The following is a 20,709-nucleotide window of genomic DNA, read 5'->3' on the forward strand; positions in this document are numbered from 1 at the left end:
AGTCCTAACTTATTGTATGAACACTAATTTAGTCTTAAATTTTTCAATTTTGTCCTAAATCTTTACGCAAAGTTTTAATGTAGTCCTCCATAGCAATTTTCGCTGGAGATCACTAATGTAGCAATCTAGTCATCGCCAACTGTCCTACATGGCATATCACGACATCAGCATTTTTTGATAAAAATTACCGGAATGACTATAGTGGCATTTCGCGCAAATGTTTAAGAATAAATTGGCATTCATACAATATGTTTAGGAATGATTAGACAATTTCTTCTATGGTGATTTTATCCAATATACTTCATTAATGACTTACCAAAATGACATTGAGAAGATGGAAATATACTAATCTGGACTTGAGTCTAGTAACCTTCAAAGTACACAAATTGGTAGAGAGAATTACCAAATAAGTCATAAACTTATTGCAATTGTCTTGATTCAGTCCTAAATCTTCTGCATTTGAGTCAATTTAGTCATCTAATCAATTTTGGCTAGCCGATTCTAATGTGGCACTATTAGCTATGATCTGGACTTTTAAATAATATTTGAATAATTTTATGAATTTTCTTATAATTTTTTTCTTTAGTTTTTTTCCCGATCTCTTAGGGCCGAGATGCCCTCGCCCGGCCAGATCCGGTAGGGGTGTCCCGACCCTCACCGCCCTAAGGGTTGGGAAAAGAAAGACTAAAGAAAAGAAAAAAATTGTAAAAAATTGTAAAAAGATTTAAAAAATATTAAAATATTTTTAAAAATTGCCGCGTCAATGCCAATAATACCACGTCACCATCGACAATCCAAAATCGATCGGATGGACTAAATTGGCAAATATGCAAAAGATTTAGGACTACATTGACAAAAACAAAAGCGGTTTATGACTGAATTGGTACAATTATAATACATTAATGACTTGTTTGGTAATTTTCTCCAAATTGTTCAAAAGGTGCGAGAATTAAAAGTAGCTTCTTTGTTCCAAAGCAAATCAAGTGTATCCACAAACCTCTTTCTAGTAATGAAAGTCTTGGTTTGTCGACCAAAAAAAAAAATGGGTAGAATACACAAATTTCTTAAAAAAAAAAAAAAAAGCCCGAGTAGTTCTTAATACCTGTTCTTTATCATCTCTAATTTCCCATTCGCCTATTGAGGAATTGATATTTAGTAAATGATAATCCCGAACTACTCGAGCAAGACAAACCCTAATTAAAGATGATAAGTGTAAATTTATCAATATTGAAAGCCCATCTGGCTCACATGATATGCAATCTAAAATATTGGCCCAATACCCAAAAAAACCTCTAACTTTAGCATTTGTGATAATTATATTCAATTTTTTTTGTCTCATAAAAAACCCCCAACTTTTACTTTTGTCCCAATTCTAACCAAAACTTTTACTTTTAATCCAATTCTACTGGCCTAGTACCAAAAAAAAAAAAAAAACCACTGAACTTTAGTATATGTCCCAATTATGTCCAAAACTATTTTTGTCTCATAAAAAACCTTCAAATTTTACTCTTGTTTCAATTCTACCTCTGTTAGTCTTCCGTCATAATCACTATTAGTTAATCTTATGTGGCATTTCCACGTCGCTAATGAATTACACCTCAATAAAGCTGACATGAAAAAAATACTTGAACTCCTCTTCTATTGCTTGCTTCCTTACATATTGTCGGGAGATACAGAGTCATTCAAGACGACGCATTTGGTATTCTCTTTGGCACTCAACTTCCTAGAGAATTGGTAGACATGGAGATATTTGGAAACGATCTAAAATCTTGTTGCCCCTAAAACCTATTATTTCTAAATTTCAAAGATTCATTAGTAAGTTCGGTGAGAAAATTCGAGCCACATAGGATTAAATAACGGTGATTATGGATGGAAGGCTAACGGTGGTAGAATTGAGAGAAAAGTAAAAGTTGAGGGTCTTTTATGAGACAAAAAGAATTTCGGATATAATTGGGACATATGCTAAAGTTGAGGATTTTTTTTTTTATATTAGATTGGTAGAATTGGAACAAAAATAAAAGTTCATATTTTTTATGAGACAAAAAAAGTTTTGGAATAATTTTCACAAATGCTAAAGTTGGAGGTTTTTTTTAGTATTATGCCTTAAAAAAATTTATTCCATAATCATTCTTTTTTTTTGGGTCAGAATTCCATAATCATTCAAATTACATAAACATTGATAGAGTAAAATGAGAAAATCGTTGGACCGTATGAGACCCAATTTGATTTAGGAAAATGCTTGGATAACGATCATACTACTCAATAACAGTGTGAATGTGCTCTGCAAGTTACAAAATGATTTTCACAACTTTTTTTTTTCATGTGCCAGACACAAAAGGATATGTTTTAGACATAGCACCTGTTCACTGTCATTGAGCAATGGACGGTTATGCCGGCCGCTTTCTTAGATTTATATGCTTGGCAATCATGATTGATCCGATCGGTCAAGGACCGTCTGATTTCAGGAAGTATCTTTCTAAGGCTAAGGTAATCCGCACTCGCACTTGGAAAATGAGAAAAGGGATTGCGAAAACATGTTCAACATATGTGCCAACCACAAAAGGATTTGTTGCTAACATAGCACCTGTCCATTATCATAGCACATGTCCATTGTCATCGAGCTGTGGATGGTTATGCTAGCCACTCCCTTAGATTTATATGCTCGGTGATCGTGATTGACCGGTCCGTCACGTACCTTATGATTTCAGGAAGTACCTTTCTAAGGCGAAGGCAATCTGCACTTGCACCTGGAAAATGTGAAAAGGGATCAAGAATGCATGTGCAACATATGTTATCAATTGTTTCACATGTTGTCTCGATTAGATTGCCATGTCTAGTCCTTTCCGAGAGGCTATTGGAATCCAACTGCTGAACTCCAATGCCTAGTGGATGACCCCACGACAACCCATGGACAAGGAAATGACACGATGCAATGCCGTTTATGCTAAGATAAGTTTGGTCTGCATAAACGACTAAAAGTACAAACAGCAAAACCAAAAGGAAAATTACCGGTGGGAGATTTCATGAAACTAGTGCTGACTATTAAAAAATCGTAAGGTTATTAGATGAATGCATAATTTATTATCTAAATATTCTAATGCTCCCCATCACGAGTAAGCTAGACTTTAGTCTAAGCCTAGGTGTGAAAATACGCAATTAGATAAATAAATAGGGGTCTGGAAAGAGTTGAACTTAAGACCTCCTGCTCTATACAGATTTCATGGGATCATTGTTGCCTGTTCTAAAAGCTTAAACTGTTAAATAAAAGCATGATTTATTATACAAAATATTCTAACAACCAGTTTGACAAAAATAGGAAGTAAGATGGTCTTGATTCACCACTTAAATATTTTTACAGTGCTAAAAGTATAGAGTTAAAGGCACTAGAAACCCTGAAAAAACCCTAAAAGCAAAATTAAGAAATCAACGGTCGACATAAACTAATTGACATAATAATAAGTATTATTGAAAGTTTGTGCTTGTTTAGAGAAATCATCATAAATGATTAAAGTGTGTCGTTCACGAAACATAAAATATTCAGCGAGAGTTGCTCGCGTTTACATAAAAAAAGGCCTTGTACAATTAGTAGGCGACACCTAAGATGGAAGAATGTAATTGGTTGCACAAGAAGATAGACTATCACAAAAAGGGGAATGTTTCAAATCAAGACAGATAAAGCTATAACACTAGATCATAACCTAAAGAAAAACTACACCAAACTCAAAGTCACGTACTTTTAACTGGCTTAAATGTATGATTAATAGTTACAAATAAATTATTAACGATAATGAAAATATTTCTAATTGGTCAAGTGATATAAGCGATTGTTTTCATAAAAGAATTTTTTAAATATTCATTTTCTACAAAACAAATGGAGCCTAAGACCGATTGAAAGAAAAGAAAAAGATAACTATATGGTCATGCCATCTCAATCTCAATTCCCATTTGAATTGGTAAACTACTACTATCCTAAGATTAGGCATGCACATCGCTATAAAGTAAAAGGAGGGCTGAGATGCAACTTATTACATAGGAAACTCCCACACATCTCCTTCCTTCTTAGATTAGGTTTAAAGGGCTTGTTTTCTTGTAGTTTTCATTAAACGAGGAAGATTAGGTTTTGTGTTTTTGGGGGAGGAGAGATTAGGTTATACACATGAAAATTACCACTTGGCGCTATTACGAGTTGAGGGAATGTACATGTGAGATATATATTGTTAGTATATTTTTTAATCTTATGGTGTGTTTGTTTCAAGAAAAATTTCATGATAAAAGAAAATACTTTCTAAGAAAATGTTTTCTTCTTTTAAAGTTAAAGAATTCGTTTTCTTAACTTTAAGCATGCTTATCTGTTTTACTGTTAATGATTTTTTGTTGATAGATTATTTTTAGCAAACCAAACATGTGAAAGTCCAGAAAATTGATTAGCAAAAAAAATTTTCGCTCAAACAAATACACCATTAAAAAGAAAATCTCATACTCTCACCAAATGAACCGTGCTTTTTAGCTATAAGGTTTTTTGAACTAATTAATGGGATGGTTTAGTTAGAAATAATAGCATCAGTTAAATTAGTGTCCCATCATGGCTTGCTTTTCCAATATGCCGAAAGATGCTTCACTTTTTCACGAAAGAACACGTGATTCGTGCTTTTTCCCATGGTGTGGCTCTCAGAAATCCTCCATTTTCAGTCTTTGCAAATACGAGGTACATGTAGAGAGGTACATGGATTATTATGTATGTTTAAATATGTATACCGTACAATACGTGATACAATGATCGGATATCGAGAGAACACCAAAAAAGTCCTAAACCTATTGTTTGTATCAATTCAATCTATTTGGCCGGCCGATGCTGCACAATAGGACTATGAAAATCCACGAGAAGCGATTTTTCCTCCGACAAGGGCTTCATGGCCCTCGCCTAATGGCCAGCGAGCTCCGGAGACCCTTGCCAACCATAGTGAAAAAAAAAGGGGAAAAAAAAGCAAAAAGAAAAAATAAATATTAAAATATTACTAAAAATTGTTCATATCAACGCTGACCAAACAAATGTATTTAATATACGCATTGCATATCATCGCCTCATATTTTCTAATATAGCACAAGTTAGCTAGATCGGAATCGTGGTCGCAAGTCCATACGATAGAGCTAGGGTAATAGTATGAGATGTAAATAATCACAATGTGGTGTACGAGCGCATACAAAAGATACTTTCTCCCGAAGCCCGAGCTCTCTCCCTATATATAGATGCTCATGTCTGTAGCTCAGAAACACAAAGCTTAATTTGGGGATTCCTCAACATGGAATCCGCAAACGTTGTGACTTCTGAGATGAACCAAAACCAACAAAAATGGCGAGGCCAAGCTTGTGCGGACTTGGCAGGTCCAAAGGCAGACCAAATATGGCCCTTCTTGGAGGACTTCTTCGGCCTCGACAAGTGGTTCCCGACCCTCACCACTTGCTCTCCGGTCGAGGGTGTCTCAGGCCAGCCCGGATGCGTCCGCTACTGTGCCGGGTTCAGGACCCCGGTTGACCAGGACGTCGGTGACGCCGAGACAACGACCCTGAATTGGACGAAGCAGAAGCTGTTGTCGATCGACCCAGCCGACAAGTTATTCAGCTATAGCATTGTAGACGGCAATGTCGGGTTCAACTCCTACGTCTCCACGGTCCAAGTCGTGCCCAAGGAAGACGGGTGTCGCATCGTGTGGCGCTACGAGGTCAAGCCCGTGAACGGCTGGAAACCCGAGGACTTGGACCAGTTCATCCGGTCGGGCTTGCGGGTCATGGCCGAGAGGATGGAGGAGGCTCTTCTTGGTCAAAGCAAACCGACTGTACTCCGAAACTGATCTCATCTGAATCCGATGATTTGCTTTTGTGCTCGCGTGATAGTCTTGAAGCTGTGTGATGCGGTGAGGAAGAGGACTGATAGTCTGGGCTATAGTACGTATTAGCTCTCCAATTATTTCACAATAGTTCGTAAGTTTGGTCATTATGCCTGATTCGCAGTAGATTTAGAGTACCATTTTGTACGTCCAAATTCCACTTACATATATTTGAGCTAATTTCGGATTGTCTTTTGCTGCATGTAACCATATTATGATATTCATCTTGATTTGATGAAGGAATTGTGACCAACTCTCCATTAAAATTACGTCAAAGACTGAATTCGCATCCGTACATTAACCCTGGACCAAAGTGCAACAGAAGTCGAAATTTTTTAAGCAGCTTGATGCATTTTTCTGTTTACATTTGAAGCAAACTAATACCATACAAAAAGTCGAATTTTCTGTGTCATTTTTTGTTACCTTTTGTTGAAGAAAAGATGCACTGCCCCTCTTTTCCAAGAGCTCTAGAATTTTTTTTTTTTTTAAGGATGAGTGTCTGGATATTTTCGAATGAGTGGCTAATAGATTACTAAGATGTAACGTATTCTAGAATTATATAGGAACACATTTCTAGGAAGATCTAAAAATGAGAATCATCAAATAAAAAGAAATTCTAAGGTAGATATTAATCTAGAAATATATAGGAGGTAGACTTACTTCCTTAAGCCTATAAAATTAGGGTTATAGTATGGTAACGTTTCCGTTCTCGAGAATAATTTCTAAGCATAGATGATTTTTTTTAATATCTATTACCAGGAACAATATCTGAGAAGAAGAACATATTTGGTAATTGCATAAAATTTCTATTTTCGAAATAGAAAAAGAACATAAATGCGTTAGGAACAACATTAAAAATTTATATTCCCAATTATTTTTATTTAATTATAAAAATGTCAGTGGAGGTGGCAAAGACTATCGAGCTGCAATGGCAATGGGCGATCGGTTGTGGTAGCGGTAGTGACCGGCAACGGGGTCGGTGACAAGCGGTGGACTTGTGGTTATAAAGACGGGTATTAAGTTATACCGAGCTTGCTTTTTAAGACGACATCGTTTCTCTTTTCGTTCTCGGGAACAAAGAAACTATTTTTTTTACTTCTTGTTTCTAATCTCGGAGATAGAAAATTAATTAACGTACACAAAGTTCTTTTTCTGTTTCGAAGAATAAAAGGACAGGAAAATAGAGAATTTACCTAACAGACCTTAAATAGCCAAGTGCTCCCGTTCGTGGAAGTGAACTTGGCTCCCCACGAGCGAGCGAGCAGTTGAGATTGCGCTTGGCTCTCATGAGTGTGCGTAAGTAGTTCTTCGAACCGACATCGTACAAAAGCGTCTCTACCAATAAAAGGAGTATTTTATTTGAGCAAGTTTCGTGTCTTTCTCAACAAGTGGTATCGGAGCCACGCTTCCACGCCCAACACCTTCAAAAATCAGTTAATTACATCTCGATTCTTGTGGGGGCGTCGTTCGAATAATTTTTGTTTTCTTCTTTCTTTTTCCTTTTCGGCAGAAAATCGAGCGAGATTTGTATTTGGGTAGACTGAAGATATGATCGTGGATTAACAACACGAACATGATTTTGGGGAAGCTTTTTGATTTGCTTTTGACAGGGCGAAAAATGCTATTTCAAAACTCGCCCGTACTTTGGGGCGCATAATAGTTTGTGTGCATCTATTCCAAGAGCATGAAGATATGAGATTCATATCTTACACCAAGCCAACCACTTCCGCAGAGTCTAAAGAGACTTAGGTGCGGGACCTTCCGCTGTGGACCGAGACTATGCAAAGATAGAAATAGAAACTTCGCCGACTTTCTCATAAACCTTAATTTTATGCACAACAACCCTTCCATCAGTTTGAAATGGAGGGGGAGGCACACGTGGCCTTCTTTCCATTATTTTTGTCCAATGTTACGTGGCTTTGAAGTTTGAACAAAGAAATCTGCATCTGTTTTGCGCGCCATGTCAGATAATTAAGGGAAAATTTTGACAACAATCTGAAATTGGAAAGAAAAAAAACTAAAAAAATAGAAGGGAAAATGGTACTAATAGATCAATATCTCATGTTATCTTTGTACTTTAATTCATTTAATGAGATCCTTGACTATTCTTAAATGTTTAATCTAGTCCCCCAACTTTCAATTTGTTCAATCTAGTCCCTTAGCTATCCATTGCAAAGTCAAATAAGCCCTTTGGTACTACTCACAAGTTTTCATAATCACACAATGGTCGGTATTTAAAAAATCTTTTCAATTCAATTCAGTTCCTAATTTAAACTATTACCCGTCTTTTGAATATCCTTTCATTTCAAGTCATTTCCTAAATCAACAAAAAAAAATGATATCTTTACCTTTTAACATTCGGATAGTTTATTTACACCCAAAAAAAAAAAACATTAGGATAGTTTATTATAAGTACATTTTCGCTAATGATCTCTCTAACTGTAAAGCAAAACCTCCTTTATAGTTACATTGGGTGGATATTCTTTATTTTAATTAAAACTATTTTCATAAGGATATCTAATATAAAAATATATATATGTTTTTATACATAGTCGTACTTATATTAATTTAAATTTCGTTCCTAATCTTCAAATAGATAAAGTTATCAAATCTTTGTGGTTCTTGTTCTCTTAATAAATTCAGTTAAATCTAGGAAATTAAAATAGCATGAATATCAACCCAATATAACTCTAAGCGAGGACCTCCTTTAATTATTATAGAGATCATAAGATTATTCCTAGGCGGAACTATACGAATATTTACAAAGACCAAAAAGGTAAAAATGTAAAAAAAAATATTTTTAGTTGGTTTAGAATATTGATTGAAATGACCGGATATTCTAAAAGTCTGTGCAATAGTGTGATTATGTAAATCTGTGAACAGAATTGAAGGACTTATTTTATTTTGTTATGCAAAGTAGAGGGATCGGATCGAAAAAATTGAAAGTCTAGGGGCTAGAATGAACAAATTCAAAGTTTAAGAATTAAATTGAACATATATCAATAATTCAAGGACTACCGTGGATGACTTAAAAGTTCAAGAATGACATTAGACATCGAACATAAAAATTTAAGCTCTATTTTTCAGATAGGAAAAAGGAGAAGTTTGGGCTGGTGGTGGCAGAACAGGGGGCCGGCTCCATTGTTAGACTTTGAGTAGGGGTTGCCAACCTTGGCTTGGTGGCAGCAGCGATAACTCTCTTGCTTGTGGCGAGGGTCGAGGCCCTCGTAGGTGGTCGTGATGGGAAAAGGGACCCGCGCCCTCGCTACGACCCCAACATAGGTGACCGGTCTTCGTCAGCCTCAAAGGGGGTGGATAGCACCGTCCCTGACCCTAAGATGTCTCCTTTCTTTATATCATATTTTTTGGTTTTTGTTTTTTGTTTTTCAATTTCCAGATTATTTTTTTAATTTTCAGTTTTTTCTTTTAATATTCTGACGTAGTATAAAAAACGACACAATTCTATCTTCAACTTAACAAATTATAAACCACGTAGGGTGAAAAATTGATTAAAAAAAAAGGTCACACATTGCATTTTTGTCTACTTGAAACTAACGGACTCGACTCGATGGAAGGGTTGAAGCAGACAAAAAGTACCAAGATCTTGATTCAAATGCGCAAAATGAAAGTTTTAGGACTAAAGACTCAAATTGCTAAGTTATAAGGCTTGCGCTACAATCCCAATTAGGGAGCATCCTAAGCAAGAGATTTACATATGTTTCATTAGTCTGCATTAGGATTTTAAGTGAAAGGTTGGAATAAATAGTATAGAGGACTCCATGAAAGCGAATTGCAGGTCATTGCATGGATCTTTAAAACGTATAACAAGGTATGATGATGCAATTAGCATTTGAAGAAATACCTTATCTCAAAACTCGTTGAATTTCGAATATGATGATGCGATAAATGCTTGATTTTTGTGTGTTTTGAATAGGATTTTATGGAAAAAGGACGAATATTGATCCTAACTTTGATAAGAGGATCAGCCTATGAAAACCCCCTTTTAAATCAATGATTGTCATAATTAGGTAACCTTTTCCGAGATTCCAATAATATCAAACTAGACAGATGCCCGAGCATTGCTCAAGGCCAAGACTAGAGAGACTACATGATTCCTATGCCACTTCCGGAGTATGCCCCTTCACAAACTGACAAGAAATGGTCTTAAAGAGTGTTTCGACATGTTCACGTGCTCCAATAGCACCGCCCCTATGCACATCCACCGACCAACTGAAGTCAACCTAAGAGCATTTGTCCAACACATTGATTCCCATGACAATCCAAACGATGCCTTCTCATATCCGGACAACTAAAGCTTTTCACTATTTCAATGTTGTCCCACTACTGCTGCTGCTAAGATGCTAATTGCTGAAGCCTGAAGCCTGCATTGCTATGGCCAGTGAAGCAGAGGAAAAATGGGAAGGAAAGGTCAGTGCCCAAGTGAGATGCTCTAGTCCTGACCAGGTATGGCCCCTCCTGGAGGATTTCTTCAGCCTGCACAAGTGGATCCCGTCGATAGACATGTGCTACGGAGTCGAAGGCTTGTCGGGTCAACCAGGATGCATCCGATACTGCTCCATCACAAGAAGCTCCACCGATGGTTTGGAGGATGCGGTCACAAACTGGGCCCTGGAGAAGCTGCTTGCGACTGACCCCGTCAACAAAAGCTTCAGCTATGAGATCGTGGACTGCAATCCCGTTGGGTTCAAATCATTGGTCGCGACAATGAAACTGACGGCGATGGGAGATGTGAAAGGAGAAGATGTCGGATGTGGAATGAGCTGGTCTTTTGCGGTGAATCCGATTGAAGGATGGACGGAGAAAGCGTTGACGGAGTTCTACGGTTCTGCTCTTCGAGTCATGGCTGAAAGAATAGAAGCTGCTCTATCGAGCCAAGGGGAATGAATCTTCATCTATTTTGTGTTTACTTTGTAGTGTCATCCTGTTGGATTGGCTGTAAACCAAAACCAAGAAATTATTCCAAAAAAGAAATAAAATTGTGAAGAATTGTTAACCTAATTGCTAGCTTCACATCTGTTTTAGAGAAGGGAGTTGCATCACATGCACACAGCGATGAGTAACGTTAACGATCCAGAGAGAAAATGAAGTTGAGGGAAGTACTTTGAAGCTAACTGTTTCTGATCTCTCCGATCAATAAACATGCATGAGAGCAGCCCTCGCCAGCCTGTGGTGAGGGCCAGTGAGGGGCCTGGCCTTGCATTGTAAGAGCCAACCTTCCTGGTAGAGGTGGCGGCAGCCACGGATAATGGTTGCTCGGTGCATTCCAGGGACTTTGTGGCACAATCTAGGATAGCATTTGGGTGAAGAGATGTATTATGGAGTTTTCCTTTCCACCAACTATAAAGTTGTGGGACAATTTAACCCCATAGAGTTGCGTGATTAAGAAACCAACTTTGTCTGTGTGGACTAAATGCACTATACAAGTTGGATTTACACGCCATCAAGTGCAAGCAATTTCATGTTTGGACCGCCCATATGGGTTTTGGCACTATCTTACTCGGGCCATAACGTCAGCAGGCTACTTCATGGGTTTAAAATTTATCTATTTAAGACACGCTTTCTCCGTCATTAGTTTAACATTTGATATATAGTGAGAATGTAACATAGTGTTTAGATATCTAGCGTTGGATGGTCAACAAGCGGAAGAATTCAGTTACAAATTAACACATGTAGCTCCTATAATATTGAATGTATGAGTATATTATCCCCTTGATGGCGGACTTAACAATAATCCTATAGTGATACGAGCTCGTTGACTCTATTTGGAAATTTTCAATGTTCATTAAGAATGGAATTGAACCAAAGTACGGAGAGAATCCTCTTAATATTATTTTATATTTCAAAATAACAATCTTCTAAAGAACAGCCTCAAAATTGTTGAGAGGGCTTGTCATAATATACATGTATTCTGTCTTGGATCTCATTTAACCTACCTTTGTAGTTACCTAAATTTCTTTTCCATGGTAGGCATATGGAGACTGGAGTTCTCATGACTGGCTATGTTGAAAGGGAAGTTCAGGATATCTCTGGTTTGGGAAGAGAAGTCAAGTCAAACCGACATTTCCGGGAATGCTTGATCATCTAGTTGCTAGAGGAGTGGTTCGACTCAATATCGACTCGTATGACATAGGTACGTGATAAACAGTATTGAAATGCTTATGTAACCCGAAGGCAAAAATAATTGCTATAAAGGTAGGCGATGTTACCAGCGTAGTTTGAAGTAGCTATTTGCATTCTTCTGAGTTTCACCTACAAATATGTCCAAGGAAGATAAAATTCTTAGTGATTTGAATCCTTAATCCGACTTGATTATCCTGTTGAGACACAGTTAGGTGCAGGATATTGGTTTATGATGGAGTAAGGCTCAGTTATGAAGCATTATGGCTGATAAAAGTTCTTGATGTAGAATAGCTTATGTGTGATTTCCTGGAAAAAGCAATCGCCAGAAATCAAGGTGATTCTATTGCTAATTCACACTTGGGGCTGGTGAGCTCGGATCGTGCTCAAATTTGGTCGGTCGCATGGAAGCAGGTTGTTGATCAATTCTCACGGTTTTCCCATGACTAACATCATATTTTCGCGTTTTGGAGTCATTTAGAAAGGTTTTCGGGCAATTTTTCTATTTTAGACGACTTTGTGATATATCCATTCGCAATATTTGATTCTATTTCTGTTTTGATTTGATTTGATTTGATTTGTATTATCTCGTTTTGTGTTATTCTAGTTTCCAAAGGAGTTCTATCTTATAAAGGACGTCCACCCTATGTAATCTACAGAATTCAATCTATCAATTTCAATCAATCTTTTGGAAAAGCTTGCTTGTTATCACTTCCCCTGCATCAGTTCTCTAGTGCAATTCACAGATTATACTAATCTATAAAGAAAAGCTAGATTAATTTTACTTGAAACAAGGTCAGTTGATTAGCTCGAGGGACTCAATGACTAGGTAAATCTTTCCACAACCTATTTGATACTAATCAGTGCTCCAATATGGCAAGCCATCCTTGTTAGAATTTCTAGTGGACTGAATATCCCAATTACACATGGATTAGCAAAAATTCATGTGTAACCAAGATCAAATGTGGAAAAGTGAAGAAATCTGTACTCACCTCCAACCATTAATGAAGTCGACTAACAATCCGGATTCTTGGATCCTTGAACGTCGGTGAATGGATACTTCTAGCCAACTGCCTCGTCAAACGAGATGGTTTGGTTTCTTAAGGCTAAGAAGACCTTTATATACAATCACATTCGCAACCCTCCATACAACATCTTTCATCAACACAGTTATCGTACCTTTTGGGCTTAATGTATACTTAACACGTAACTTAACATGGGCAATATAACATCAATGAAATTAATATGGGTAATAATTTGAATGTGGGTTCATGTTATCGAAATGTTAAACAATCCTGTCACGTGACTTTATCTGATCTCTTTCATAAATCCAAGATTGACTTTAGCTCAAGTTGTTCCAGTTCTTCGTCAATCTTTCACAAGAGCTTTACTATCCTGAACCACCTCTTGGCTGCCTATGTATCCACCATAAACATTGAATGAATCGGGTACCGGGTACCTCACTATGCATTTGGGAATGAAACCCCCTTGAAAAGCAACAAATAATGATAGTTCAAGCTTACCTTGACTTTCAGAAGATCTCCCATCACCAACATGAAACGGCAATACAATGTGCTCGAATAGCTAAGCCAACGTAAGAATTGTCCTTCTAGCAAAAACTCAGAACTTTTCTCCCAAGGAATACTGGAAGCACTAGATTTGATATGTTTAAATGACTTGCGAGACTAAGCCAAAGTGTATAAACAAGCGAAGTAAATCAAACATAAGGGCAAGGAAAGAGAATTTGCTCAGGCGATTTATAGTGGTTCGGCCCAAATTCGGTGCCTACGTCCACTCCCCGAACCATGCCGGGAGTTTAAATCCACTATCTCAAAAAGGATGTACAATTTGGTAAATGAGGAACCAAATACTCCGGCACAACTTGAATTCATAACTTGTACAAGTGAGTGTCTCTCAAAGACAATAGCAAGCGCATTTACCCAACTGTTTCAGCAATCCCCAACAAAAAGACTAGTGTTCTGCCCACTTAAAAAGACTCAAGAAAATCCTCAGCGTGTGTGTGGAGATAATGTAAACAGAAGGTAGCCATTTGCAGCTTCAAAACCAGTTTTACTTGAAACAGGATAAATACTTTCCAAAGCCTGTCTGGTCAATATTATCCCTCCAATAGGACAAAGCATCCTGTCATGACTTGATCTGATGAGCTCCTTGATAAACCTAAGATTGACTTCAGCTCAGGTTCTTCGTTGGTGCTCCGCAACAGCAGTACTGGTCGGAACCGCCCCTTGGCTGTAAAATATGGTTTTGACAAAGTCAAAAAAAAAAAAAAGAGAGAAAAGGAAAGGGTTGAAAAGTCAAAGAAGAAAAGGGGCTCATATTATAAAAGAAAAGAGGGGCAGCAACGGGGAGAGAGAAAACACTCGGCAGAGAAGAAGAAGAAAAAGAAGAAGAAGAAGAAGAAAGAGATGGCGTACGAGAATCGGATGCCCTTCATGACGATTCAACTTCGATTCACAAGGCTCGGTAAGTGCTTGCGCTCCTCGTTCGTATAATCAGGATGGTTTTCGGTTTTAGGGCTCAAATTCGGATTTATGGGAAAGTTGAGCCGCGAAGTCAGATTTTGGAGTCGTTAAGTTGAGATTCTTTAGGGTAACGATAGTTTAGGGTGTTGTGGTGCTGTGGGACTTTACAGAACTCGATTTGGACTTGTGGTTTGTCCGAAACAAAAATTGGAAGTTTGACACGTGCAATGAACAGTGCGCAACCAGAACATGTTGCGCCCGTTCTTGCCGATTTTTGGATAGATTCTGGATGAGCTGTGTTGGGGGTTTTGTTGTACATTAAAAGAGCTTTCTTTGGACTATAAGTTCGTTTAAATCGAAGCTCGGAGGAGGGAGTTATGGTTCGTTTAAGTTTAACGCGCAAGCTGCGTGTAGCGGACAACATGCGTGTTCCTCATGAGCGAGCGTTTTGTTGGTGCGTAGGTGTCGTCTTAGTGACAAATAGACATTTTTCAGTCAATTCATGCTATAGAGTAGCTTGTTATTCAGTTTTTGATAATGGTTTTCATTATATTTGATAGGAACACGAGTGTGTTCGGTCGAGTAACAATCCTAAGTTAGTTTTTGGCTTTTCCAAGTGAGTGGTGCTATCTCTTCTTTGAATTAGTAAAAGCATATTTTGAAAAATAAAAAGTATGAGATGTATTATGTGAAAAGTGTAATTTCGCTAAAAGGGAAAAGTGATGTTTATAGCATATTTAATGCATAACTTCGGATCGGGCATTTGCTACCCCATTTGCTATTTGAAATGGTTTAAAAAGTCCGTATGACAGCCATTACGAAAGGTTATTTGTACTGATTTGTGAATAGTTTTATAAATGTGTTATGAAAGGTATGGTGAAAGTCATTTTCATTATATACTTGTTTATATACATGTGCATTTAAGTTGCAAACTAGCTTGTGGAATGAGTTTCGAAAATGATTTGGGAAGTACTTTACAAAAGTATTTCTAGCGGTGAGTTTTTTTGAAAAGGCTATTGGTGTTAGTTGAAAAACCAACTTGTGATATTGATTCTAAATTGTTTTGTGAATTGTAAAAATACTACTATGAGTTGTGTTGATGCTCAATATCGCTATGAGCCCATTGAGGGACTTGTGGGTATGCGCATACTAATGTTAGGATATCCTTGTGGGCCGAGCCACCGGCATTATAGGTGGAGACCTTGCCAAGGGGGGAATCTTGGTCGCCTTGTCACGAGGCGTTATACGTGATCATAGTTAGATATTTGAGCATGAGTTTGGTCAATAGAATGGACTATTGACATGTGATTTGAGATTAGTCGATGGAATGGACCATCGTCATTGATTATGTATGAGATTAATCAATGGAATAGACCATTGATATTTGATTTGAAGTTTGTTGATTTAAATGAAGATTTTTGATATTTATAAAGTTATTGTAGAAAGATGTAACTCACTTTTGGTTTTGTATATATATGACCTGTGATAGCTAAAAGTAACATGTATTTAAAGACTTTGTTATTCACGTGACCGCGTACTTTAGTGTGTATTATGACCGATGAAAGTAAATAATTTATATTTGTAGTTGTGCTCATATTATCAAGCGAGTTTGGGATTATTGAGTTCGGTTATGATTTTGTAAATATGCATAGTGGGTGCTCGATCTGCTTAGAAGAGGTACGCACTATTCACTGAGCTGTGGTTGCTCATCCCTTTCTTTCCCAATCTTTCGGGTTGCCAATAGAGCCAGAGCATTTTCAATGGTGATTTTTGGAAGTTCGATTTTGGGTGGCTTAAGGCTGCGTCCTTCGGAAGGGAGGACGGCTGTGTCATTCCCTGTTTTTTTTGCTAGGAATTGGGGTGTTACATTGGCTGCCTACGGCTGAGTCGGGTAACAGGTACCTCTTTAGCTGTCCGTCTGGTTCAGTGGCTCACAGTGCATTTTGGGAATGACACCTTGAAAAGCAAAATTAGTTCAAACCCAATTTGACTTCTGGCAGAACTTGATGCTTACATGATCCTATCAACAGTCTAAAACAGTAATACAATGTGCTTGTTCCACATTATTAAATAACAACTGTTTGGGAATCACAGCACTACTGTTCGCTCCAGACATTCACTTACATGCAGATGCAAGCATCTTGGGACAAATCAATTCGCATTCATGAACAAGCCTATAAAAATGAACAAATTTTGGAGCCATATGCAAGACATTATATTAATAAAGAATCAGACACAGAAGAAGATTCTACCTGCAGAACATTGTACATGATTTTGGGATATTTCGCCAAGCGAGATTTGCAGAACTCAGAATGCATGAGGAGATGAAAAATCATTTCATGATGTATAATTATTAACTGGCAATCTTCCTACTCTAGTTACGGAGTTCCATTTCTGTACGTCTTGAGCCGAACCAGAAGAGATCCGGAGAAATCCGTAATAAGCAAAGGAACTCAGTAGTTAAAGTGTGTGCACACATGAGAGAGCGAGGATCACCAAGAACAAGGCATACCGTTGTTTACATCTGCAATGTCGCCGAGTACATTTTTGACAGCATCTTCAGTGCATGCATAGCAGCAAGAACCTACAACAAGGCCCTCTTGATTCAATCATCAACCAATACATGTCGACTGCTTTGACAAACCTTTGGATTCTACCTATGAGAACCAGATCAACACGCAGCAACTTTCTTAAGGCGAAGAGAGATGATAAACTGAGCAGATGAAGGAAAAGAAAAGCATCACGATGTTTCCTCGCCCGGCATCAAGAAAGTGGTGTTGCCAAGAATCTCTCATGAAAGACGTTTTCTTGAACCACGTCAGGGACTGAAAAGCTACGAACAAGAAATATTCAAAATACCATGTCCACACGAAAAGGTAAACAGATGATTACATAAAGCATGGCCCTGTCATGATCTTGTACTCATTGCCGAAACAATGAGAAACTTGAATCAGGACTCGATTCTTTCGGCCCCGATTATCAACACCCCATTTAATTGACGGTGAATACCCAGACAAAAAGGAAAATTATGAAACCGGTACTGATTTGAAACATTACAGGAGCGTTACGAATTCCAACTAAAATCTTAGGCGAGAGACTCAAGACTCGCAGGGGTCTTGCTTCGCGGATGACTATTGGAGAAGACCGGAGGAGAGGCTGAGACGAGAGCGCAAGAGAGTGATGGGGGATGGAGAGAGCGATCGACTGAAACGGCTACTGACGGAGGGATGCGAAGAAGCGGAGCGAAGAAAGTTTAAATAGTGAGAAAATGGCGGTGAGATTTGAAAGATGACCTTGCGTCATTCCTCCAGAGACCGTTAAATGATTTTTTTGAATAATAATATTTTGTGCAATTTGATCCTTTAATTAATGTTATCTGTTTTATCATTAACAGATCTTTCGTGAATACCATTGCTAATATAATAGTGGCACCGTGATACAACACTTTTTGCCATGAGAAACCAATAGATAAATAATATTATATACCGATTAAGTCAACTTCTAATTTGGGAAGGAAAAGGAAATTCAAAAAATTGAAATGAAGGGTCGCGAGGGATAAAATAACTGAGTCGGGAGTGCCAATCGACATAGGTAAAGTTACCAAAAAATTTAAAAATTTATTGTAATCGTGCGAATTCAGTTCTAATTTTTTTTTTATCAATTCAGTACTAAATATTTTCATGTTTTGTCTATTGAGTACATCCGATTAATTTTGGTTGAAAAACATATATATGGATGTCGGTTGTTCTACTTGTCTTGGCCAGCGATGACGTAGATAAATTTTTTTGTAATATTTAAATTTTGTTATGATTTTTTTCTTTTTTCTTTTTTCTTTTTTCCTTTTTCCATGCCTAAGGGTCGGCGAGGGTAGAGACTTGTTGGCACAAGGCGATGGCCATGACGACCTCGCTTGGCCGGATTTGGGGAGGACGTTGCGGCCCTTGTAAGATCTAGGCGAGGGGATGTGCGCTCTCGCTTGTGGCTAGCGAGTCATCGGCCGTACGTACATTAGAAAAAAAAAATAAGTAAAGAACCGAAAAGGAGAAAAGGAAAAAAAGAAATAAATATATAAAATATATAAAAAAATCCAAAATATTGTTAAAATTTGTTTACATATGTACCGGTCATGCTCCGTAGGAAGGTCGATGTCTACGTCAGCAATTTTCAACAAATATTGGCTGGATGAATTGAATTGATAAAAATGTAAAAGGTTTAGGACTGAATTGAAAAAAAAACGTTTATACAATTGCAATAAGCTTAAGACTTTTTTGATAATTTTCCCCAATCGACACATGATGAGGATTGCGGATTGGCAATGTATGAACGAACTTGGCATCATAAAGTCCCATTTATAACCATTGGAAGTTTGCCTTAATGGTTACTCTTCTCACTTGAGAAGGGGAAGGTGGGGTGTTCGAATCTCCATCTTCGAGGGGGTTGGGGTGTGGACGCGTGAGGATGGAGTAGAGTTTCGTAACCTGCGTACACACATAGCACACATGGTGGTTTGTAAAATAGAATAGAATAAGACCGAGAAAAAAAAAAGTCCCATTTATAAATAGAAACTTCTTAATGTATTATACGAACATTCTAAACAAAAGTTTCATTTGAAATTCGTGTGTGTGTTTTTTCTTTGTAAACATGAATGTCATTTCAATTATATATACCATTTTTTGGGGCGTTGGATACAGAATCTTCGCGAAAGTGCTTAATTCTTTGGTTGCCATGGAGGAATTTGACACGGTAAATAAAGATAAATTGAAATTGTTATTTCATAGTAAAGAGTTAATCTAACTTAGTAGGGAAATTTCCAAAAAATTCTTAAACCTATTGCAATCGTGTCAATTTAGTCCTAAACTTTTTTTTTCCGATTCAATTATAAACCTTTTTATAATTATGCTAATTCAGTCCATTTGGCGTATTTTGGTTGGCCTACGCTGACGTGAACGCCAGCCAACCAACGACTCAATTTTTTAATAAATTTTGTGAATTTTATGAATATTTTTATTTTTTTCCTTTTTTTTTTTTTTCTCCCTTCCCTTCCCCTTCCCGTTCTACCTCCAGTTGGTCACCTAGCCGGCGACCGGCTAAAGGACGATTGGCGAGGCCAAGCCTTTCCATGGCCAGGCAAATGATGACCTCGTCAGCCTAGATTTGGCAAGGTAGAGCCTCGCCAAGGTCCGACAAACACACAGCCTAGCGTGTTGTGGATCGGCGAGGCGGCCCTCGACACGTAGACCCACGGCGTGGGTGCCGCAGCGGTTGCGGCGAAGAGGTGCGAGGGCGGGGCGAAGGCGGAGACCTTGGGTTGTGGACGTAGACGGTGGCGTGGCGGGTGGCCTGTAGCTGGTTCGGTTCTTCTTCTTCGGTGAACTGGTGTAGTTGAAGCCAAAGAATAGGGAAGTTGAAGCCGAAGAATAGTGAAGGGGAAGGGAAGAAAAAAATAAAATAAGAAAAGGAAAAGAAAAGAAAAGAGAAAAATAATTAAAATATTAGGTCGTCGGCCGGCCAGCCAAAAGTCGCCGGATAGCCTAAATTGGCACAATTGCAAAAGGTTACCAAAAAAAAAATTAGAACTAAATTGGCACAATTGCAATAGATTTAGAACTTTTTTGGTAATTTTCCTTAATTTAGGAGAATAACACGATATGATTGTATGGATGTTTAATATCCTGCCTATTATTAAAATATAATTGTTGGATGGCTAAGCCAACATCCATGTCGTCCTTCTAGGGAAGCCTCAACTTTTCTCCCAAAATATAGTACAGACACTAAAATTAAGATGCCAAATGATCTGCAAGACTGAGCACAAGTAGAGTAGCTGGGGAAATAAATCAATCATAATAGCAAAAACTAGAGAATTTGCTCAATCAAGTAAAGGATAAGCGACATACTCTGGCAAAACTTGAATTCATAACTCGGACAAGTGAGCCGTCTCTCCATAGACAATAGAAAGCCAGTTGCACAACTGTTTCAGCAGATCTCCAATAGAACATCACTGCTTTCCTACTAAAAGAAACTCGAGAAAGACCTCACCCATATGTGAAAAATCTAACTAAAAGCTAGCCATTGAAGCTTCAAAATCGATTTACTTAAAAACAAGGTCAGTTGACGAGCTCGAGGGACACGGTGAGCTGGTAGATTCTTTCCACAGCCTGTCTGGTGTCGTTCATAGCTCCAAGATTGACTTCAGCTCAAGTTGT

At 37.9% G+C, this 20,709-nt stretch overlaps 2 protein-coding genes across 2 annotated transcripts; both read left to right on the forward strand.

Moving 5' to 3' along the window:
- Window positions 1–5,239: 5,239 nt before the first annotated feature.
- LOC115731478 (lachrymatory-factor synthase-like) lies at window positions 5,240–6,087 on the forward strand. The gene has a single exon (XM_030662145.2). The coding sequence runs from the start codon at window positions 5,301–5,303 to the stop codon at window positions 5,847–5,849; it is 549 nt and encodes a 182-aa protein (XP_030518005.2). The 5' UTR covers window positions 5,240–5,300; the 3' UTR covers window positions 5,850–6,087.
- A 4,190-nt stretch (window positions 6,088–10,277) lies between these two features.
- Window positions 10,278–10,790, forward strand: LOC115731477 (lachrymatory-factor synthase-like). Its single transcript, XM_030662144.2, has one exon. It carries the CDS (start codon window positions 10,278–10,280, stop codon window positions 10,788–10,790), a length of 513 nt encoding a protein of 170 aa, XP_030518004.2.
- The last annotated feature ends 9,919 nt before the right edge of the window (window positions 10,791–20,709 follow it).

The sequence above is a fragment of the Rhodamnia argentea genome, chromosome 4, assembly GCF_020921035.1.
Source record: "Rhodamnia argentea isolate NSW1041297 chromosome 4, ASM2092103v1, whole genome shotgun sequence".
Lineage (NCBI taxonomy): Eukaryota > Viridiplantae > Streptophyta > Magnoliopsida > Myrtales > Myrtaceae > Rhodamnia > Rhodamnia argentea.